Source organism: Catharus ustulatus, chromosome 1, assembly GCF_009819885.2.
Source record: "Catharus ustulatus isolate bCatUst1 chromosome 1, bCatUst1.pri.v2, whole genome shotgun sequence".
Taxonomy (NCBI): Eukaryota; Metazoa; Chordata; class Aves; order Passeriformes; family Turdidae; genus Catharus; species Catharus ustulatus.
In genome coordinates, this window is record NC_046221.1 from 53252600 (window position 1) to 53270137 (window position 17538).

Genomic DNA, 17538 nt, shown 5'->3' on the forward strand with positions numbered 1-17538 from the left:
TTTTTTCCTCTCTTTGTGGAGTTTATATAGGACTAAATACAAGACAAAGAACAACTGAGGATTTTCTGAGATTTTAAAATGTTCAATCATCCAGCTACAACATGATGTACAACCCACAGTTACTTGAAAGTCTCATAAGAATGTTATTAACTATTGTAACCTATGTAATATAGGATAAAGTGAAAAAACAAACATGGCAAAGGCAATAAAATAGCATTCAAACCATCTGCACATCTCAAACTATTCTAATTTGTTTAAAGAGTTACTGATTACACTATTAAGTTATTTAACAGTTCTTTTTTTCTTTTTTTCTTTTTCTTTTATGCTTCCATGATCTAATCACCATCTTGTTCTGTCTTTCTGTTGTTGGCTTGGGCGATCTTGTTTTAACTAATGACAGTTGGAAGGTCCAGCCAATTTCTTGATGATAGCACAATACTGCATATACTCTGTTAAATTTTGCAAGTTATTCAAATATTTCCAGCTACATGCAAGGGACAAGGTTTGTTAACACATGGAAAACTCCAGTTTATTAAATTTTTTATATTTTTCATGTTTTCTTTTCCCTGATTTTTACAATGTTCTCCCCATCCCCTCTTTTGAGAATGGATATTTTTTCATAGGAAAAAAAATTTTGCAAAAACCTAAGATATACTTTAAAAAGAAAGCTAATTAAATTACTCCTATTTTGTGGTTAGCTCTGTAAAATTTGTAACCTCCTAGCTGTCTACTGATCTGTGTTAATAATATGGCAGTTGTCACTGTGTACTCTGGCACATACCAGAAAAGTGCCACAGTATTAAAAGCATTGTCATCTGAGGTGTAATCTCTGCTTACAAAGTCACCTTTCTGGATTGAGATGAATTATCACTTGAATCTCTCTCATTGAAAGGCAGTTGCAAAAAGGCTTTGTTTCCATTCAGATCATTCTTATATTATCTGTTCCTCATGCAGAGCATTTTTGGATGATGTCTGTCTGTCTGAACTGGCAGAGAGAGGGGAAGAGCAGCAAGGAAGGGCTGAATCCTAAAGAGTGCGTAAAGATCCAGAAATGAAGAACTTCTATACTACTTGGCATGACAATTTTTAACTCCAAAGAAACTTTCTCTTGCTGCCAGTTACATTGTGGCCATATTTATATACCAATATGCTGCGTTCTGTTATTTAGAAGAATTATTTCAAACTTTGATTGGCAATCAAAAATCAGTTGACAGAATGTGGCTGTATGGGATTAAAGCTGATGGCTGGCACTCTGTCATACAGATTGTATCCCCACAGCAGGTAAGTAATAATCATCCAGAAATATTCTGCTGCACATATCTGATTACTTAAATTAATCTGAATGTGAAATTATTCTCAAAAAATGGCATCTAATTCATCTCAGTGTGTTACAGAGAGAATCACACTGTTTACACATTCATAGAACACCAGAAACAGACACATGAAAATTTTTCATTTCTCCCCCAATTTTTTCACATGGAACACAGAAATTTTCATTAAAATTGGCTTATGTGCTGCATAATCTCCAATGGCAGATTTTACACTCTATTTTGAAATCATTTTAGTAATCACTCATTGTGATTTTGTGATTAAAATCTGTAATTTTAGCCATAATAAAATCAGTAAAGTTTTGGAATTCTGAGACTGCCAGGATAAATTAGTTTTGAGTAATAATTCCTGTTCAATGTCCTGTGCTTAAATCTGAAAGTACAACATTACCATCTGGGCTGTAACAAGAAGTCAGATTGCTAATGTTAAGGAAAGGAGGTGAAAAGGGACCTGTGCTGTCACATGCAATGCAGCATGTGGATCACTGTGACAACAATGCAACTTCCATTGATAATGCAATTATAGGTAATTAAGGGACAGAAATAGGGATGACTATTTTTTTTCTCAGTATCATTTTAACTGCCTATAATTATTCATACCTGCATGAAATTGTATGCATTTGTACTATTTAACTACTGGTAAAAAGAGGATGTTCCTTAGCTTTTGAATTCCCGTGTAATTAGATCTCAGCTTGCAATCTTTGCAATAAAAAAAAAGGCTCATGTGAGGAGGAGAAGACAAAATAAAAAGACACTGGTTCAACACTTGTATCTCCCAAGTACAGGTATAATACTCTAACATCATTATTCTTCTCACATTTTTCAAAACAGCTGGAAAAAAAATGCAGAAACCTTTTCCATGTCAGGCAGAGTTTAGCTCAGCAGAACCTGGGACTTTGGAAGCAGCTACCCTCTGGCAGGTGCAACGTTAAAACTCAACAAACCCTCAGTGACTCTTGTTATGTTTTTACTGAGAAAACTCTCCCATCCTTACTAACCACTCTGGCTAATGATGAAAAATGCCACCATTTACAATGTCACCTTTTGTCCCCTGAACAAAATGACTGAAGCCTGCTGTAAGAATAACTCAGTGTGACAGCTTATCTTTTTGCCCAGTGGGGGTCTTTACTGAAGTGTGGCTATGAAAGCAATTTCCATGTTTATGATGATGATGACTGAAGCTTTTATGATTCAGATCCAAAGTAGTTTAAAAAAGCAGGAAGATCCCACTATGACAAGTCATAAGTATCTTTCCCTTTCAAAGGAAGTTAAATTGAATTGATACACAGCACACATGGTACTTGGATTCCTTAAAAGAAAGTCACATTAAAATGTTATATATAATGGCATATTGTATGAGAAGTGCTTGTAAACTCTTATTTGCAGATGTTAATAAGACAGCCATGAAAATTCAGTCAGATCTAAAGCCTGGCATGGTTACTTCTCAACCAAAGGGTTTGTTCTAAAGTGCAAAGTAATAAGGAATAAACTTGGTCATGAGAAAACAACAAACTTGATTACATCTCTATCATTGGAAACAAAGCCAACTCTTTGGATACTAGTCTAATTTCCTGTGACGATATAACTGCTACTCTGCTTGCAACACAATCTTCCTGTGCTTAAAAAGCATAAATATAAGACATACAATTTTAATTTTTATGAGGATGATATCAATGCCCAAGGTCCTAGAAGAGAGAAACAGACTGAGAATATATTCTCTTATATAAAGATAATAGAAATACATACATACATAAGCATAGATAAAATACCATTATTTATGCCAAATTATGTTATGAATACAGATGTTTTTCTATATATAATAAACCTAATATATAATACACAAAAATATAGAAAGCATAACAATATTTTCATATCATGAAAGGACAATATGTATCACTTTTATGTGGCACATGGCATTATATGAAATATTTGGATGTATATGATGTGTTATAAAAGAAATAGATTCTAAATAGTAACTTCTACCAGAAGTTAACTTCCCAAATAAGCTGCTCAACATATTGGAAGCCTTAAGTCTTGTATTTCATAAATGTATCATAAGGCTTTGATACTAATTAACTTACACTATAAGTTATGTAAGTTACTTGTAATTACATCATAATATATTTCAAAACCTTAATTCTGATAAAGTTTGCTATAATAAAGGATTTTTTTCTAATAGAAACTGGCATAAATGGGTTCAATCATTGAGATCAATATAAAATGATGCATAAGCTTAAATGCATCCATTAGAGGGAAAGTAGACTTAATTAGTTGTATCTTCGTGTCTTTTCTTTCAAGTCCGTTTACATTTACAAAACCAAATAGTCAAAACAAAACCAAGTAATTCAAACTGACAAATACTGACCCTAGAAATTATTTTTAATTTCAGATACATGTGAGGAGACAAAACTAACATCATCACTATAACACCAGCTGACATTATTTTCTTAATCTACCAATCTTTTTGCCTTTCTTGTTTTTCTCCCCATCTCTCAGGAAAGGGAAGAGGAACCCTAAAGATAGGGTTGGTGTTTGGCTACTGGCCATGGTCAACCTACCACAACTCATTTAGTGCAAATGGATGTCTACATTTCAGGAAGAGAAGGCATTTTACAAGACCAAAGTAAAATATTTTGTTTTTTCACGGCAACAGCTATCTCTGAGAATCTCTTAAAATAAAGTAGGAAATTATACAAACATGTATTTCTTTGCCACAACTAAGCAGATATTTGCAGATGATATCCAAAATCACTGATCAAGTAGAACATTTATCCTTGGAGATATACAAAGCTCAAACTGGTCCTGAATAACCTGATGCAGCTTTGGAGTTGGCCCTGCTTTTAGAAGGCAACATGAACTCCAGTAGTTGGTTATTGCCTGAATAATTCCAGGGTTCTCTGCTCTAGTACTCCTTGCTTCTTTCAGAGCACTATTTGAAAAAGCCATTTCCAGCTTTCCAGGAGACTTGCAACGTCTTTAATGTAAGGTAATTTTCATGATAAGCCAAGCTGCCTGCATTCAGGAGTTGGGCTACATGTTCTTTGTGTCTTTCCTGATATATTCTTTTTTTCATCAACAAAGGAACCATGAATCAGAAGCAACAAAAATTAATACAGATAAATGGTTGAAAAGGTAGTACCAAAACAAAAGGCTGCCCTAATTCTCAATTACTCTTTCAGACTGGAAAAAAAACCCAAACACAGTAAACATTACTTTAATTAAGTTTAAGGATTCATTACATTCACTGATGTGCAAGCATGCAGACCTGCTTTAGCTCTCTGAGGAACACAGGAAAGCCAGAAGGGGCTGAAGCCAGGAGCCACAACTTCTAGTTGCAAAAAGGTCTCCATAACAGTCATCTAAGAAATAGACAAAATGTGTGAGGAGTTTCCTCTATTCAAGGCAGCCATATTATTGACATAAAGGCTGAGCCTGACTTACAAGAACTTTCCACCTCCTTCTTTGTTGGTGAGTGGAGAGATTTGAGCGCTGCTTTCCACTGCACCCTACACAGTCTACAATTTAAAGCCATCATCTCCATCACCTAAGTATGGTTCCCACTACTAAAAAGGTAGGAAGGGCCACATTGACATGATTACCGGCAGTATCAGGGCCATCTTTTCTGGATCACTGTATGTTTTCAGAATATGAAGGACATGTCAGTGTATCAAAGTATGGGTGATCTCTCCACAACTTACCGGTCAATAATGGCACACATATCAATGGTGACATTGGCAAAGCTTCCCAGCTCGCCTTGCTCCACTGCATGCAAATCCACCAGCTGATCATCCACATGAATACTCTTCATGCATCCTTGAAAAGAATGCTCAAATAGTGAGTGATCCGATTCATTCATCTGTACAGGAAACCCTGCAGTGAAGCAAAATAAAGAGAATTATTAACCTCATCTACTATGACTTAAGCCAGGATTTTTTCAAAGGAAAAGAAACACAGGTTTCCTAGATAAGGGTAGAATAAAAGTAATGTGTTAAGAAAATATTATAAAGTTTTAATTTACATTTATTTAAGTTATTGATTTAAGTAATTGTCAACAAACTGAAATAATTTATACAATACATCTGATGATTCATTAATTTTTGTCGAAAGGATGGAAGTTTTCTGCTACCTTTTCCTCCATGAGAAAAGCATGTTTTTCATTCCTTCTTTCTCATACAAATATTCTTGGAGAAGGAAAAGGATTTATCTCCTTGCTATATTTTAGAACTCACATTCCAATTTCTCTGATTTTTCTGCCTAAAAAATGCAACCATGAAGGGAATTTCCAGTTCAGCCTTCTCTAGAACTAGATTTCCAGTCTTTGTCATTTTGATTTTTTTGTTCATGGGTGAAAAATACTTGTGCTGGAATCTTTATGTAAACTTGAAAATAGTCCTAAAATCTAATGTCCTTGATAACTTCTGAGGAATCTGAGGACATTCTGTATTATTTTCAGTTAAGCTCTGCATACATTCATTTTCTTGTGTGTTTGAATGTGGTTTGCAAGAGATGAGAATGACTTAGTGTCTTACTCAGGCTAAAAGGCAGGGAGACAGAGCATGTTTGTATGCAATTGTTTAACTGAATGCCCTTCAGAAGCAAAGGTGTCAATTTACTTGAGAAAAATGTCCTTGATAAGACAGTACAGAGACTCATTCACTACTTACAAATCTTTAACAATGAAAAAGACAGAATCCATTTAAGATGGGAGCAGGAAGGAAGAGAGGGGTGAACGATGAGTTTACTGAAAAGAAGGTAAAGAAGATAAAATCCTGAAAAATTCACAATGGTGTTGCAGACTTCAGCTAGGTAGATGGTCAACCATGCAGTACTTGTCTGACAAGGGTAAATATTGTACAAATTTGCTATGCTGGATAAGACAGATTTTACAGCTCCTATTTCTTCTCCCACTTTTCTATCCACCTTGCCAATCTCCAATGGCCTCTTCAATAGCATTTGTGGAGACAGGAGAATAAAAGATTATCAAACTGATACTATTTGAACAGTGGAAGAAAAAAGTGATGCCCTTAATTTTAAATTTTGCTCTTGAATACAGTTTTCACATGCCACATAAATAGGTGAATTGGCTGAAAAAAAAGGTAACAAGTGGAAAAACAAGCGACAGGTACTTGAGGTCAGATGATGCCTAATACAGCACCCATTGCGAAAAAAACTCACAACTAGTTACACATAAGTCTTTGCCAAAATCTAATCAAGATAAATTTTAACCAAAAAGCTTTGCCAGAGACTTCATATTATCATTAATACTTTAAAAAAGTTTCTAAAGTGATCCTGCCCATCCGCTAAATTGACTTTTGGTAACTTCTAAATTTCCCTGACTCACTTCAGTAAGCATTCACTTCAGAGTTCACTGGTGGTGGCACAGAATTAATTATGAATGTTATAGTAATTAAGCTGGGGCAATGCTAGAAGTTAGCTCTGACAGATATCTGAAGAAGCTGGGCTTGCCTTGAGTTGATATCACCTCTGGACTAAAAATATGACACTATTACAGGGAGTCATAAACTGCTATGAGACATGTCTATAACCACGTCACACTCACACACATTGGATGGAGAAGGAAAAGCTCCTTGGAATCTCCCAAATGCCTAACTAGTGCATAATAACCTCATCAGATCAAATGCCAGCCCACAAAAAACCACCAACCAACCAACCAAAAAAACTGCTAAGCATGGACTATATGAATTGTTATTTTGGACAGGCAGAAAAATCAAGTTGTAGGGACATGACCTATATTGTCTTTCCAGTATGGCATTGGCTAGTGACTTATCTGATGAAAAGAGGACAGGGTTTTCAGATATCTGCCTCCTACTTTTTAAAAATTGTTCTTTATAGTGACTGACTAAACTGATTTATGTAAGGCTTAACAGCCAACAGTAGAGAGACAAAAGTATAACTTAGTTCTGTGTTGTTAGGTGGATGCAAGTACAGTAAATTCATGAATAGAAGCCGCACTGAGTATAAGCTGCATCTCTGTGTGTTGGCAAATATTTCATTTTTTGTCCGTAAATAAGGTGCACCTGAATATAAGCCGCTCTGTCGTTCGCAGCGAAGACCCGCGTGCAACAAAGTTGCCAAATAGTAACAGAATGGCGACAGGGTGGGGTTTACTGGCTCAGCTAAGGCTGTGCAGGCTCGGCCCGCTAGGGGCTGCTGACGGGGCCAGGTAGCCCAGCCCAGCGCTGCCGCTCGGCAGGGCCACTGGGGGCCAGCCGCTGCTGCCACTGGGCTCGGTCACCGCAGCCCAGCGCTGCCCTGTGGTGGCAGGCAGGGATGGAGCCCCCCCTGCTCCCGCGGCGGCGGGCGGGGACAGACCCTCCCGCCGCCTCCCAGAGCCGCGGCAGTGGCGGCCCAGGTCCCCCACCGCCTCCCAGAGCCGCAGCAGGGGTGGTCAGGGTCCCCCGCCGCCTCCCAGAGCCGCGTCAGGGGTGGCCCGGGTCCCCCGCCGCCTCCCAGAGCCGTGGCAGTGGTGGCCCGGGTCCCCCCTCTCCTCCCTGAACCGCGGCAATGGCGGTGCGGGGCCCCCCCGTCTCTCCCCCGGGCTGTGGTAGAGGAGGGAAGGAGAGAGCTCTCCCGCCTCTCTCCCCACCCCCCATGCTGCCTGCAGGCAGCCAGGCTACTCCCGCTGTGCAACAGAGCAGCAATTTGTAACAATCGCAAAATGCCAACTTTGCAGCAGCTCGGCTCGGCACTCTGGCTGGCACTTCTGAGGTTGTAAATGTCAGAAAATTATTCACATATTAGCCGCTCCTGACTATTAGCCACATTTCCGGTTTAGGAGCAAAATCTTAGTCAAATTGGTGTGGCTTGTATTCGTGAAATTACTGTACAATATTTGCATGCTCCGACCAGGCACTTTCCCTAGTTATATTTAAACAGCTTACTCTTTCAGTATAATTGTAAATTTTTGAACTGTCACTGAACCCTAGAAGTCCTCCCAGGCAAGAGTCCCCAAAATAACACAAAGCACATTTTCATTTAGATCTTTAGTGCAGTACCAGAGCAGGGCAGGAAGCATGCATATAACCTTCAGGTTCAGAGCTCTTCCACAATTCCTTTGGTTTAAATATTAAATACAAGGTTATCAGCACTGGGTTAAACAGTAATATTCATGTAAACCCTGCAAAGCCAAGGAAATTACACAGATGTATCTGAATATAATGAAAAATTATCCACTATTCTACAATCACTAACTGAAAAATAAGATAAAAACCAAGAGCCACAATTCACTGTTAACATCAAAAAGAGTATGAACTAAATATCTAAGTTAAAAGTGTATTATTAGATTTAAGAATTTGAGACCATTCCAGAACTAACCACAGAGGTATTTCAATATGTGACTCTTAGCTTCACTGCATCTGAAGTATGCACTATATTAGTGCACAGCTATTATTGCTCTCTGACACATTCTGCAGTTTGCTACTGGTTGAACCTGCACACAGGAAAGTGGCAGCTGGGTCCCTCAGCCTCAGTGGAGAGCCCATGTCCTTGAGTTTACTGGTTGGAACAGGGGGGAGTTGTTGGATGGAGGGCTGGAAGTGGCAGCTGCTCCTGACCTAACTACAGTAATTTCACAAATACAAGCCGCATGGACTATAAGCCGCATCGCTGAGTGTTGGCAAACATTTCGTTCTTTGTCCATAAATAAGCCGCACCTGATTATAAGCCGCTCTGTCATTCGCAGTGAGGACCCACGTGCAACCAAGTTGCCAAATAGTAACAGAACGGCGGCATGGCGGGGTTTACTGGCTCGGCTTGGGCTGTGCAGGCTCGGCCCACTCGGGGCTGCCGACGGGGCCAGGTGGCCCAGCTCAGTAGGGCCGCTCAGCGAGGCCGCTCAGGGCCAGCCGCCGCTACCACTAGGCTCGCTCACCCCGGCCCGGCGCTGCCCTGTGGTGGCAGGCAGGGACAGAGTCCGCCAGCACCCATGGCGGTTGGCAGCAGGTGGGGACGGAGCCCGCCGGCACCTGTGACGGCAAAGGCAGGAGGGGAAGGAGCACCCCCGCTTACCCCACGGGTCGCGGGGATGGCAGCACAGAGCCCCCTGCCTCTCCCCTGCCTGAAGGAGGGAGCTCCCCTGCCTCCCTCCGCCCCCCCGTGCTGCTGGCACTGAGCTGGCCCCACTGGTCGTGCAACACAGTAACCAATTTGTAACAATCGTGAAATCCTGGGTTTTACTGACAGGTGCTCGACTCGGCACCCTGGTTGGCATTTTCAGGGTTGTAAATGTCAAAAAATTATTCACATATTAGCCGCTCCTGAGTGTAAGCCGCATTTCCGGTGTAGGAGCAAAATTTTCGTCAAAATGGTGCAGCTCGTATTCGTGAAATTACTGTACATTAAGTCAAGCTTTTCTCTATTATCCAAGAGTGGTTTACACTGAGTGTTAATCGCTTAGGATTCTGAATTTTTTTGTATCGATCGATGGATGAAGACTATAATTTTCCCATGCAAATGTCTTTGTTCACCTGTCTTGCTGCTATTCCCTTTACTATCTCTGGCCATGTAAGAAACTGGAAGGGGCAGGATTTTTATGCACTAGTACAGCACATTTCATAATATATCTGCAGGATTTCCTGGGTGTCAAAGCATTTCAGCCATGCTATACTCTAACAGATAGTTATGCTAAGAGGTAATTTCAAAAAACAATTCCCACTTCACAGGGAATGGAAGAATGGGTTTTTTCAACTATATGCTTCTCACAAAAAAGAAGAAAAGTAACTTCATAAGTCTTACCAACATTGTTATAGAACTGCCAGGTATCCAGTCTAATGCCCATTAATTTTGGTGAGACCAGGACATTTAAGACTATTCTGGTGAGAATCATTTGGGGCAAGGCTTCTCCCTCAAATGCAAACCTCAAAATTATCTAGTACCCTGTGGTTTTAATTCAATACACAAGAAAATACCTTCCCCTTCCAGATTCCCATTATTGAGGCATGATTCACTTCGTCTTTCCCACAGTGTATGAAACTTTAAATAAATGAATTGTCCAACTAAAGCTGACAGTAATGCTGACACTAGGAAGGCTAAGTAATGGATGAACAATTTGGACAGCATTTCATTGATCTTCTTGTTGACAAGAAACTGTGTACATTTTCAAAATGCACATAAAATTCAGTTTGCACAGACCAAAAAGTGTTCATGCTTATGTGTACAAACACCACTCTAAATCAGGTAGACTACATTATCCTGTAATTTCTGACATAAAGAATCTGTACATTACCATTTTATTTTTCATATTTAAAACCAAAAAGAGAGGGATTATACTGCAAAGGTCAGACATGGATTAAATCTGAATTTTCCAGTGTTCAAGAAAAATTGTTTCCAGGACTTCATTCTGATGTACTAAACACAGAACAACCAAATTCTAGGTCCTGGTTTTAGTTCAAGCTTTCAAGAAAAAACAGAAAAACTTAAGTTTAAATTAATGTTATTTTTTGGGGGTTGAAAATCACTTTAATATAATAAAATAAATGAATTAAATAAACTATAAGAAATACAATAAAGGAACTATGAAATTAAAAACATATTCCTTTTCCAGCGTGAAGATCTATTATGTCTCTTTTCAAATGAACTGAGTAAGGTTCTACCAAAAGCATTCTATAAAAGGAAGTTCAAGGAAGAATACATTCAGGTTCACGTCATAGTAACAGAGGAATATATGCATAGTCAGAACACCTGATGCAGAACTCATTTTTGAGATCTGACCTAAGAATGAAATATCATAGTAGATTCTGGATGTACAATCAGAGATTATTTTGTACCCTTATATTAAACACTCAGATTTTCTTTGAAAGGTAATACAAATTCTATTGTAACAAGAAGGCAATTTTTCCTTATGGCATTATGGTTTTTTTCCTTTTACATTATTTGTAAGTTAATGATGTGCCAATGACTGCATACAGATGGTGCTTGATATTTTACTTCTTTAATACAATAAATACGCTAAATTAAAAAAAATAGTAACTAGTATCTTCGCTATCTAACCAGTAATTCATATTGTCTTTAACTAGTTGCATGGTTAGTTGGAGGATAATCAATAAAAAACTGACTGATTTCAAGTCTGACAGTGATTTTTATTGATAGGGTTTTCAAGTATATGCCCAGGTCTCCTGCTATGTAGAATCAGAGAAAGGAAACAAAGCTCTTTATTTGTCAGGATAAATAGCAGCACAGTCTCTTTGAAGGGTCAAGTAATCAAATTTTCTATATATATCAAATAGAGTTAAAAGACATTATTCTGAACCCACAGAACAGAACTCAAATTCAATGCCTAACAATGTACTTAGATTGAAGATATAGTTAATGTTTCACATGTTAATATATAGGAGAAGACACTGAAAGAAAAGTTTGATCCACCTACCAATCCAGATTCACTGCACTATTTTATCCTTGTTCCAGCTGGATCAGAACAGAACCTTAAGTGTCAAGTGGGACAGGCAGTAACTTTGGAAAGCTAGAAGATTCCTACTGCAAGAGCATAAAATAAACCAAACAAATTGCAGAGGGGATGAACAGCATGAATTAAAATAGATTTTAAAAAAAAATTCTACATTTCTGTAAAGATTTTTTTTTAAACTTTCTGTGCTAGGGAATATGAGGACTAAGAATGGAATTTGCAATGACATTTGGATACCACATCTAGCAACTGTAAGAACTGTTCTGATAATCATAGAATCATATAATGATGAAAATAAAGATGAAAATGAACATGACTTTAACAGCTTTCAGGTTGATGGAATGTAGAAAGGCAAACAAGAATAAGGACTACAATTTCTCTCTCTTTGCCCTAGTTTGGTTTATGGAAATACAGGGGTTGATAGCAAGGAAGTGCATTCTATCCCAAAAAATCTAAATTACTAACCCAAGAAACCCAAATATGTCTCTATACACAGAGAAAAACAGAGCTTACTAAAGCTAGAGTTTAGAACAAGATTATATGCTTCTAGCACTCCTGGGGCACACATAAGCCCCTTGGTAAAAACAAGCTAGCATTAATGAAGTCTCTGGTGTACTTGTAATTTCTAGTATGATGAAAAAGTTTAACTCGATCTCACAAGACTTGGCAGTACTTTATACCAATGGTGTGATTCCTGATTATTTTTTTTCTCCCTTGGAAATCTACTCTTAATTCATACCTTCTTCTCTAAGAATATTTTATCACCACTGTTCTGCTTATTAATTGGAGCTGGTTCTGGAGAAGAATTAAGATTTTTCAGTCTCTCTCTACGCTATCATTACTTAACTCCCAGCTATATTTCCTTAGGTACCTGTAAGTTCTTGATAGACAAGAAAGAAGCTTCTAAAACTTCTCTACTTGAGGTATGAAGAATACCAATACAGCACTACAGACTTCCATTATTATGTGCCAGAAAAATTCAAGAGTTATGTGACCAAGTTGTACATATAGGTCATGCAGAGCGTAATAGATTATCTGAACACGTAATTATATTGTTATTGTTTATAAGTAGTCAGCAAAGGAAGAAAGAGGAAGATAAGAAAAAGTCCAAAAGATACTCAAATGATAACAACTGATCAACCAGCTGTGAAACAGAGTATCTTCAAGCCACAACACAATGTGCACAAATACTATTTACAAGATATTAAGTGTGTAGGATGATAGTCCAGAAAAAAAGTAGAGGAATACGATTTTGAAAGCACTGACAAAAACATAAAAAAAAGCACCAGGCATACTGCCTTTGGTAGCAAACAGGAAAATTGCTGACAGTAACAAGGAAAGGGTAAGACTACAGTATAATTGTCTCTTTAACCAGCTTTGTTGATTTTGTGCTTCTCTTGGACTGCTGCGGACCTCAGTATGAACAGCAGTGGGTTTCTTAAGAACCCTTTTGAGACACTTATCAAAATGTCTAGCCACAAAATTAAAAGTATACCAATATGTCTGGGGCTTCCAATCACAGTTGGGAAACAGCAGGTTTGTAACCCAGGTTGCATTGTAATGGTACCAGTTCAGTTGGAAAGGAGCTGCAGAGGGCACTGAGGTACCTCTCACCTTTAATGTTTATATCTCTTTCCTTTCCCTTTATTTTTCCATGCCAAAGGAACTAATTTCTTTTTTAACCTCAGGTAACTACAAATTTGATACCTCTCCTATTTTCAAAGCAGTTTCCTGCAAAATATGAAGACCATATCATTCCCAAATAAAGCAATTATTTGGAAGATTGTACCCAAACACAGGTCTGTTCGCAGATCACATAGAAACTGGACTACATGTCAAAAAAAAAAAAAATCCATGTCCTATACTGTTACAGGGACCATATTTAAATTATTTAGCACAACAAAAGCATGATTTTCATACACAAGAAATTATTTCAGTCTTAATAAATACCCCAAGACATCCTAAATTGCTGTTTGTTGAAGTGGGTAAATTTCGTACACTAGTTCAAATAATACTGAAATGGAAAAGAAATATTTTCTGATAATCTAGTAAGACTCCTATATTCAGGACAGAAACTACCAATTACTGGTCTCAAAGAAAAACATTTAATGAAAAAGATCTGTTGCAAACCAGGTATGATGATAGTAAATTTGAAAATTGCTACTGCAGACTTTGCTTCTCTCAGAGCCATAGGCCTTAAAAACCCAAGCATAGACCAACAGTCACCAAAATATTTAAGATGAACCACTACTCAGTGGTGGATGAGAACAAATAAAATTATGGCATGAGACTAGTTTCAATGATTTTGTCCTAGATGTGGAGAAGAAGGGCCTGTCTCTCTCAGCCCCTTGACTGTGTGAAATTTAATGACTTTTCCCTCTTTATGGTTCTTTCTGAAGTTTTTCTGTCTTTTTTGTAGGTTGGATGAAAGCAAACTTTTGCCCAGACATTTGAGAGTTAAAACAAAGCATTCTTGTCTACTGAGAAAAAAAAAAAAAATTATACTTGTTCAAATCACAATAGAAATAAATCAGGTATTATCTACTCAATGTGCAGATAATTTTCCAGCTTATATGGACACACAGTTCTATTTCTTTTGTGTTATGTTTTTTTTTTCTTTTTCTCCAGAAACCCCTCTAATTCCTGTCTACTTCAATGGAATTTGAGAGTAGTCACCCCCTACAGACATAAATAAAGAGTTCTCAGGAAAAGCAGAATAAAAAGACAACTTACTTAAAATAAAAGAAAAAATTTGACATACATTTTGTCCTTTACCTAGAAAATGGCAGTGAAGAAAGTAAATGAGGACACTGAGATAGTAATGAAGTTAATATAAATAACATCATTAAATGGGAGACAAATGAAAAACTGCCCATATTATTTGAAAAAATTAACTTGCTATGAGGCATTTAAGTACAGCTTTATGCTCTTAGCACAAATTTTCCTGGCAGAGTAACATTTAAATAAATTAATAAAACATTTTTTATATCATCTGACAAATTGAAAACAACAAAAATGTATTCTGTTGTTTTAAGAAGAAGGTTTTATTACCTTTAGATGTCAGTTTCCATTAATGAAAATGTGCATGCATGGCTGAAAATCTAAAACATGAAAGCAACAGTTTTTGAAGTCTGTTTTTGAGCAAACTCAGAAGATGCCTTGATATTCCTTTTTAGATAATTCTTCAATCAAATAACTTGCAAATAAAAGTAACGGTAGCAAGTTTCAATTATCACTTACTGACTTGCAGAGAAGAAATAAGAATTATCACTACTACCAGTCTTAGCTAATTTAAGTCAATCGAACACTTTACTGCAATTTCCACCTTATTTTACAGGATATGATAGAAAATACAGTAAGCCACATAATGATTAAATTGCAGAAAATTTGTACATTACATTACTCGTATAATACATCTATTGTAGGCTTTCTATTTTATAACAAAGAAAATAAACATACACTACATTTTCAAAGTTACTGCTACTTTGCTTATACCAAAAATTCCTGATGAAGAAGAAAAAAAAATCTAGATATTGCTGGAGATAATTACAGTTAGGGAAATGGAAGCAGCATAAAATACTCTGTCCCTGTTTAGTGCCTTTAAGAGCGTAGAGTGTGAATATTGCACTGTTGGCATTAATTGTGTAATCTTATTTGTTGTTGCTACATGAACTTACTTAGTATTTTTATGTACTGCAAAGTTGTAGCTGCAATATCACTAATGTGAATTTGTTTCAAATGAAAGTAGTGGTATAGAAGGCATTGAACCAATTCAGCTAACAGATTAACATGATTTACTTCCACCTAAGGCATTTATATTTTAATAAACAATTATTATTTCAGTACAGTTAGCAAAGGTGTCAAAATAAAGCATTTAGTGATGAGTAGCTAAATACTCAAGCCAAATCCTTTTGAGCTACACTTTCTATGACCACACTATGTCACTTTGAGGTAAACTGCATCAGTTTAGAATTGAGATTTGGTTTAGGTACATTAGCCACTATTTCTAGTTTCAGGCCATCCACTCAATGTTCTCCAGATATCTCAGTTTTCTCACTGAGCTCCTACTATCCCATGTCAACTGTAACTACCGACTGTACCAACCTTTCTGGAGATTTACTAAGAGAATAAATTATCTTTTGAGTCCAAAGACTTGCTCGGAGATTGGTTGTTGATAAAACCTCACAAATATTTAACAAGGGAAAAGTGATCTAATTTGAATTCCGATATCCAGTGTATCTTAAATGTCTTCTGTTAAGAGTATCTTACAACACTTTAAATTTAATTTACAGACTTAAATTTAATTTTTCAGACATCCAAAACTACATTAAGCATATAAATCAATTTATATTCTATTTACGTACTTTCATATTAATCTACAGTAATTTCATGACCATAAGGTGCACAGGACTATAAGACGCACCTCCGAGAGTCGACAAATTTCGCAACTTTGTACATTATATAAGGTGCACCGGACTATAAGGTGCACATTTTTTTGTCGCAAAGATCTGTGCCGTGTGCAACAAAGTAATGAATTAGTAACGGAATCCCACAATTGTGGAGTTCACTGGCAGGTGCTCAATTTGCAAACATTTTTCACAGATTGGTGTAGCCTTAAAACGCAGCCCCAAGCACCCTCCCCATGCACGGGGCCCAGCACTCCCACCTGCCCCCTGCTGGCGAGGTGGGGCTCGGGGCGGCCGTGGCTTGTGGCTCGCAGCTGCCACGGTTCAAGGCGGCCACGGTTCACACCTTGGGGTTGCTGTGGTTCAGGGCATGGGGCCGTCCATGGCTCGGGGCGGCACCGCACTGCCCGCTCCCTGTCTCCCTGTGTGGCTGCCGCTGGCCGGGGGCTGGGCGGTCCCACTCAGCCCACGCGGCCACTGGGGGCTGGAACCGGGGGCTGGACGGTGCCTCTCAGCCCACGCGGTCACTGGGGGCTGTGACCGGGGGCTGGCCAATGCCACCCAGCTTGTGCGGCTGCCGCTGACTGGGGGCTGGCTGCTCCTGCCCCTCCTGGCGGCTCAGCTCACGGCTCATGCTTTTTTTTTGCAGCGAGGAGCTGCGCCACATGCAACAAAGTAACAAATTACTGGCAGTTTGCAAACATTTTTCACAGACTGGTGTAGCCTTTAAACGCAGTCCCAGGTGCCCTCCCCGTGCCATAGGCCCCCGCAATCCCGACTGCCCCTGGCACCGGCTGGCACGGCTCGCAGCTCCTGGCTACCATCACGCGGCCGCGGGTCCCAGCTTCCCCTGCCCGGTGGCCGCAGCTGCCGCAGGCCCAGGCACTCCTGCCCAGCACTGGCTGGCGCAGCTAGGCTTCTTCTTCCCCCTGCACCCGGGCCGGGGCCGGCGCTGCCCGGCTTCTTGTTCCCCCCGTGCCCAGCGCCACCCGCCTTCTTCTTCCCCCTGCGCCGGGGCCAGGGTTGGCAGCAGCTCCCTCCCTCCCCGTGCAACTCCTGCCTTTTGCGGCCGCCCGCTCCCGCCTTCCCTCGTGACTCAGCGCTCCTGCGGCACCGCCACCCCATTGCGGCTCACACTTCTGGTTTGGCGAGTTTTTCAACTTTGTCCATTATATAAGGCACACCGGACTATAAGGCACACTTCCGGGTTCGGGGGAAAATTTTAGTCAAAAGGGTGCGCCTTATAGTCGTGAAATTACTGTATTTGTTATATCACCTTGTAGATGGTCTCTATGGGTCAAAACTAAGGATGCCCACTAAGTATGCCAAGTGGCTTTGAAGAACAACATTGTTAATTTTTAAGGGGAAAACTGAAAGAAAATTT

General features: G+C 39.0%; 1 protein-coding gene across 1 annotated transcript in view; it reads right to left on the bottom strand.

Moving 5' to 3' along the window:
* Window positions 1-17538, bottom strand: part of CNTNAP2 (contactin associated protein 2) — a 1181910-nt gene that overhangs the window by 443221 nt on the left and 721151 nt on the right. The window contains 1 exon segment of the mRNA XM_033052691.1: window positions 5027-5198. Within this exon segment, the coding sequence (XP_032908582.1) occupies window positions 5027-5198 (172 nt within the window).